This window comes from Tripterygium wilfordii, chromosome 20 (genome assembly GCF_013401445.1).
Source record: "Tripterygium wilfordii isolate XIE 37 chromosome 20, ASM1340144v1, whole genome shotgun sequence".
Taxonomy (NCBI): domain Eukaryota; kingdom Viridiplantae; phylum Streptophyta; class Magnoliopsida; order Celastrales; family Celastraceae; genus Tripterygium; species Tripterygium wilfordii.
In genome coordinates, this window is record NC_052251.1 from 3352816 (window position 1) to 3358815 (window position 6000).

The 6000-nt window shown below is 34.0% G+C and overlaps 1 protein-coding gene across 1 annotated transcript; it reads right to left on the minus strand.

Annotated features, from left to right (window-relative positions):
- Nucleotides 1-2093: 2093 nt before the first annotated feature.
- LOC119986858 (glutathione S-transferase T1-like) lies at nucleotides 2094-3887 on the minus strand. Its single transcript, XM_038831550.1, has 7 exons — nucleotides 3823-3887; nucleotides 3630-3706; nucleotides 3038-3098; nucleotides 2884-2937; nucleotides 2704-2708; nucleotides 2400-2608; nucleotides 2094-2291 (listed from the first exon to the last, which is right to left on the minus strand). The coding sequence occupies exons 1-7, from the start codon at nucleotides 3885-3887 to the stop codon at nucleotides 2094-2096; spliced, it is 669 nt and encodes a 222-aa protein (XP_038687478.1).
- Between the last annotated feature and the right edge of the window lie 2113 nt (nucleotides 3888-6000).

Consider the following 6000-nt stretch of genomic DNA (forward strand, 5'->3'; position numbering starts at 1 on the left):
GTTTTTCCTTTCAGAGACACCATTTTGTTCAGGAGCATAACCTACAGTCAATTGATGATGAATACCGCAAGCTTCACAAAACTCTTAAAACTCTTGAGAAGTGAATTCACCACCTCTATCACTCCTAATCATCTTAATCTTCTTACCAGATTGGTTTTCAACAAGAGCTTTAAATTTTTTAAAGTTACTGAGAACTTCAGATTTTTCTTTCAAGAAAAAAATCCAGGTCATCCGGGAAAAATCATCAACAAAAAGAAGAAAGTATTTATTACCTTCAGTTGTGACTATGTTCATAGGCCTGCACACATCAGTGTGAACAAGTTCCAAACACTCTTGAGCTCTCCAAACTGGATAATTATGAAAAGGTCTCCTTTTTTGTTTGCCTTCTAGATAGCTGCTGCATAGCAAAGTGGTGGTGGTAAGTTCTGGAAGATCAGAGACCAATCCAGAGTCTTGTATTTTCTTCAAATTTTGAGAGCTCAGGTGTCCCAATCGTTGATGCCACAATTGGGACTCCTTCACAGAAGCTTTTAAGGCAAGTTCTAATAGACCTGTCAAGATTCTTAAACAACTTAACATTGGCTGTCATGTGATTACTAGCACCTAAATCAAGGAACCATGTAGAAGAGTTCCTTGATTTTGAATCATTTGAGGGCAAAATAGCCATGAACAAATATTCTTCATCCTCAGCTTCCTGTGCAAAATTTGCATGTTGCTTATCCTTATCCTTCATTCGACACTCTTTTTGAACATGCCCAAACTTGCCACATCCTTTACACTGAGGCTTGCCCTTATTCCAGCAATGCCCTTCAACGTGCCCCTCCTTTTTACAAAGACTGCACTGAGGTTTAGTTTTGCTCCAGCAAGATTCTTCTAAGTGCCCTTCCTTTTTGCAGTAGGCACACTGAGGTTTGGATCCCATCGACCTACTCCACCCTGATGTAGACCCAGCCCCATTTTTTTTGCTAACATCTTGCTTTAATCTCATCTGATAGGCATTCTCAGTAGCTTCAATATTCATGCCTTCAATTTTAACCCTAGTCTCATGGGCTTCCAAGGACCCAATCAAATCACTAACAGTAATTGCATCAAGATCCTTAGTTTCTTCAAGTGTAGTAACTATATTATTGTACTTAGGGGTCAAGCTAATAAGGATCTTCTCTATAACTCTCCTATCTGGCATTTCTTCACCACAATTTCTTAACCGATTCACCACATCCATTACTCTTGTGTAATAATCTTTGATAAGTTCTCCTTCTTTCATCAGTAAATTCATTAACTCTCTACGTAAGCTATGCAATTTTACAACTCTTACCTTAGAGTGTCCTTGATACTCAGTGCTCAGAATCTCCCAAGCTTGCTTGGCACAAATAGCTCTTGAAATTTGTGGAAATATGAACTCTGCAACAGTGGTTTGAATAACCAACAGAGCAGTATTATCCCTCTCTATCTCTTTCTTTGCCATCTCTTTCTTTGTCTTGCTCTCATCAGTAGCAACCTTTGCCGCCCCTTCCTTCTCAGACAAAACAGTATCATCTATAGACGATAAGCACACTAGACATCCCACTTCTATGAACTCCCACAATCCTTTCGACTTAAAATATGTACGCAATAGAGTGGACCAGTAGTCGTACTTCTCACCGGTAAATATGGGTAGACTACTGGTCGTTGGATTTGCCGGATTCGACATCACAAACTGGTTCTCACAACCTGACGATAGACTGGACTTTAAACAGCGATGATCCCAAGCAATCTTTGCTCCGATACCATGTTGATCAAACAATAGCCATATAGATAGATTCAATATATCGCTCTCGGTCCAAAGGAGGCGGAACAGAGAGTAGTCAATGTTTTGTTTAACATACCAACATAAGACAAAACCCTAAGACCACAAGACAAAAGACCCAGTTAAAACCAAAACGAGAACAAGACACACCGTTTAACAAGAAACATAAAAAGACATTAAAATAAGGGAAAAATAGTATTAAGTCTGACAAAATGAACGTTAATTAGAGATGAGCGAACTCTATCTGTGTTTTTTTTGCTATATACATTCGGCTTATTGCAGAATTCACATGCAGACAGTTTGATTCTTACATCTTGGAATACAAATCTTTTTTTGAATCACTGGCATCCTCTGACTGATTATTCTGCATACTCTCTTTGATTTGAAATAGGAGCTGGTGCACTTCATGGAAGTAAGGACTTGTTGCATTTCTTGTATTATCAATCCACTTCTGTACTTTCTTGTACGGTCCAAGTATTCGATTGCGATGCTCGTCATCCAGAACCTGCAGGAATTGGAACAAGATCGAAGTTGAAAATTCTAACATTTTTGCAACCATGCTTAGGAATTCTACTGATGTAATAATGTAAGAGAACATTGGTTTCATGTGCACCTCCAGTTCCATTATTTCGCAGACGAGGCTGAGATCTGCGATCGATGGCTGATCGTTACCCAGCAAGAACCCACCATTATTGCCATCTAACCAAATTGACTCTACCTTTGACAGAGCAGAAATCAACAGTTTCTCAGCTTTAGCTGCTGCTGCTGGATTCAGAGGTTGTCCAATCAATGGTGCTAACTTGGTTTGTAGAACAACTGCGACTGCAAAGAAAATGCATCAAAATTGTTAAACACACTTCCACACACACACTCACATATATATATCAGAAGTTGCAGAAAAAACAGCATATATATACTTGAACTGCGACGTTAATGGAGGTGATGCCAGTGCAAAATTGAGTCAATCTTAGCTCTCTTCTGAGGATCTTTGGGATACCTGAAAAACATTGGAGCAGGAAATATTATGCTCTCAAAATATATATATGTATGTATGTATATGTATAGGTTTATATGTATATGTATTTAAATGTACTTACCAATGATCTGCAACTTCGGGATTTACAATAGCAAGATAAGTAAGAATTGCATGACTGCAATGGAAAATTAATGAATTTAATTTTGAAGTGGAAAATATTTTTATAAAATTTTGAAAAAAAATTATTGAAGTTAAATTTTGTGTGAGTGCAGTACCTTTCAAAGAGTTTAAAGGTTCCATCAGCAATTGCAGGAACTTGTCCCATAGGATTTATCTCTAGAATTTATGTCATATACAGAGACACAAAATAAATAACAAATATATGTTCCTAGGGAAAAGAAAAAAAAACAACAACAACATACTATTTTTGCATGCTCCAATTAATTAAATTATTTAGATTTTTCCAAAATAAAATAAAAAAGTAAATTTTGTGATAGCTTAATAAATTCAAATTATAAAACAGTATAATTCAGCATCATTTTCATTAGCCTAAATTCTTTTTTTAACCTGGAGAAGAGGATTCGAACCCTAATCATCAGGGTGATACACATCATTTTTATCACTCCAACTAGTGGTTAGGGTATTCATTAGCCTAATTAATCCGGCTAAAACAAAAATATGATGCTCTGGATATTGCGATAAAATTAACATTTACATATATACACATACTGCTTTCACTATATCTAGTAGCATATTTAAATATCTATAAACATGAAAGGATCCATATTATTATAAGATTAAAAAAAGAAAGAAGGAAAAAAAAAACAGTCATAACAAAGAGATTGCATTGAACACTGCAAAAATTACCTGCTATGTAGGCTGGAGATTTTTGCTGATGCTTGGTTAGGTCTACAGTAATTTCTTCATATTTGATTCCATTTACCCTGAAAAATTAATAATGGAGCCACAATAAACACTAATTACAACTCTCTTTTTCCCAAAAAAAGAAAAAGAAAAGGAAACAAAAGAAGATAGATATATTGTATATATGTATATATACTTGCAGAAGAGGATAACAGCTCGGAATGGCTGGGAAAGTCTATGTCCATATACTTGGAGAGTCATCTCCAATTCTCTCCCTTAATTTGCTTTGCTAATACTATCTTCTTGGTGCTTGCTTTGATTTCTGACGGTGTATATATATAGACGGAGTGACGAAGGAAGGGGCCCCAAAGTTTTTAATATAATATTATATACACGCATATATAATGTCAAATAAATAATACATATTTCTTAAAATACATGTTTTAACCCCTAAATTCTAAAGAATTCTTCACTGCATATATAAATATATAATATTTATAATGTGACATAAACTATACATTTTTCTAAATACATGTATTTCTCCTTACTACGCCCTTAAATTTTTGAAAATATTTCCTTATACATTATATGTATTGTGTATATTGTCAAATACTTATATTATTCTAATAACTATATAATATGTGCGGTTAATGTATAAATTATAGTTATTAATTGATATACACTCATATGAACAAATATTTATTAATATACACTCATATATAAGTGAACAAATATTGATTGATACACACTCATACATGTTGATACATGATTTCTATTCAATGAAATGAAAGATCGTCTAGCACAATTTAAATGATTATTTGTTTTGTTATCTTGAACACATTTTATGTTTGAATTTGTGATGTGTGATTTAACGACTATACAGATATTTCCTTATTCCCGGTCGCTTTTCATGAGATACCACCAACAACAAAGCCAATTTAAAATTTGGCTTCTATATATTAAATGGAAAAAGAAAGGAAAAATGGAAATCGTGTAAGATTGGTGAATGAAGCCATTACGCATCATGCATGTCTTCGCAAGAATTAGATTCAAGAGAATAAAATGCTTGATTGAAGTTGGAGAAGATGATCCAAAGTTTGAAGAGACTGGAGCCGGTTTTGGAGCAATAACTTAAATACAGTTAATGCATAAATAAAACAATGAATTCTAAACTGTGGCTTAAAAAACAATAAAATCTATATTAAAACAATAAATTTTGGACAATGAATTATGAGATAAAAGAGTGTAAATAAAACTATTTTATTGATTAAATCATTGGAATAAATATGTTGGGCTCTCATGGGCTACCAAACAGATGAGTTACATGTTATTTTTACTTTTTCAAGACAAGGGGAGAAAGACGACAACGAGCCTCCTGCCTTTCCTTCTCCTCCCTTGGCATAGATCTATTATTCCCTCTTATAGATCTACTGTTTTATTTATGTTTTTGTGCTAAATAAGGAATGTTTTAGGGTTTCTTCACCACATCATCTCTCATGGAAGTGAAATCTGAATGTTCTCATCCACAAGAACATATCTGATGCATAGTTCTTCTCGTGTGTTTCAACGACACATATCTGATGCACAGTGATGAGGCTCCTGGATCTTATGGAGATCGGTCTTTTTTGATGAAGGTGAAGTCAAGAACCTAGATTCAGTCATGAGTGTTATGTTTGTTGTTTAGTTTGTTTGGGTTCATCCCCGAACAGTTGTTTTAGTATGTCCGGTTTCATCTCGGAATAGTGTTGTCTAGTGTTCTTTTGTTACTCTTGAGTTCTAGTGCCTACTTTCCTTGGTTTCGATTTGTATTTTCTTAAGATGTTATCACGGCGTTAAGTGTAACTTTGTTTTCATAGGATGAATTGTTGTGGCTTATACCTTTTTTTTTTTAAAGAGTATATATCAGTTGCACTTACAGATAAGTGAGAGTGAGAGTGAGAGTGAGAGATATATTGGAATTCAAGTGAGTGATTCCAAACTACTCTTGTTCCCTCTTGTTTCTATGAGAATGCTCATGATGTTGTTGCACCCGTTATTTTAATAGTGGAAATTTTCAATTGAATATGGTCCTGCGATTTTTCCCTATTAAGATTTTCCACATAAAAATTCAAGTGTCTATTATTGTTAATTTACTCGACATAATTATTTTGGCAATAAACCCAACAATTATTAAATATTAATCACGCACAAGGTTCATTAACTAGTAAACTAACTAAATAAGGTATATTAAATTACAATAATAATAAATAAAAGGAAAAAAAAGCTGTCCTAAATATTAGACAAAGATGCATCACCAACTATTATTACAAAATACAAAGAGATTTGTCAGAACACATTTATATAGTGACAACTTTCATTTATTTATTTTTATTAT

What these genes read in the sequence shown, in the direction of transcription:
- LOC119986858 (XM_038831550.1), bottom strand. Translation starts at nt 3,887, where the DNA reads ATGACTCTCCAAGTATATGGACATAGACTTTCCCAGCCATTCCGAGCT. An exon ending in ATCTCCAGCCTACATAGCAG is followed by an intron (nt 3,099 to 3,629) that starts GTAATTTTTGCA and finishes CATAAATTCTAG; the next exon opens with AGATAAATCCTATGGGACAA. An exon ending in GCGAAATAATGGAACTGGAG is followed by an intron (nt 2,292 to 2,399) that starts GTGCACATGAAA and finishes CAATTCCTGCAG; the next exon opens with GTTCTGGATGACGAGCATCG.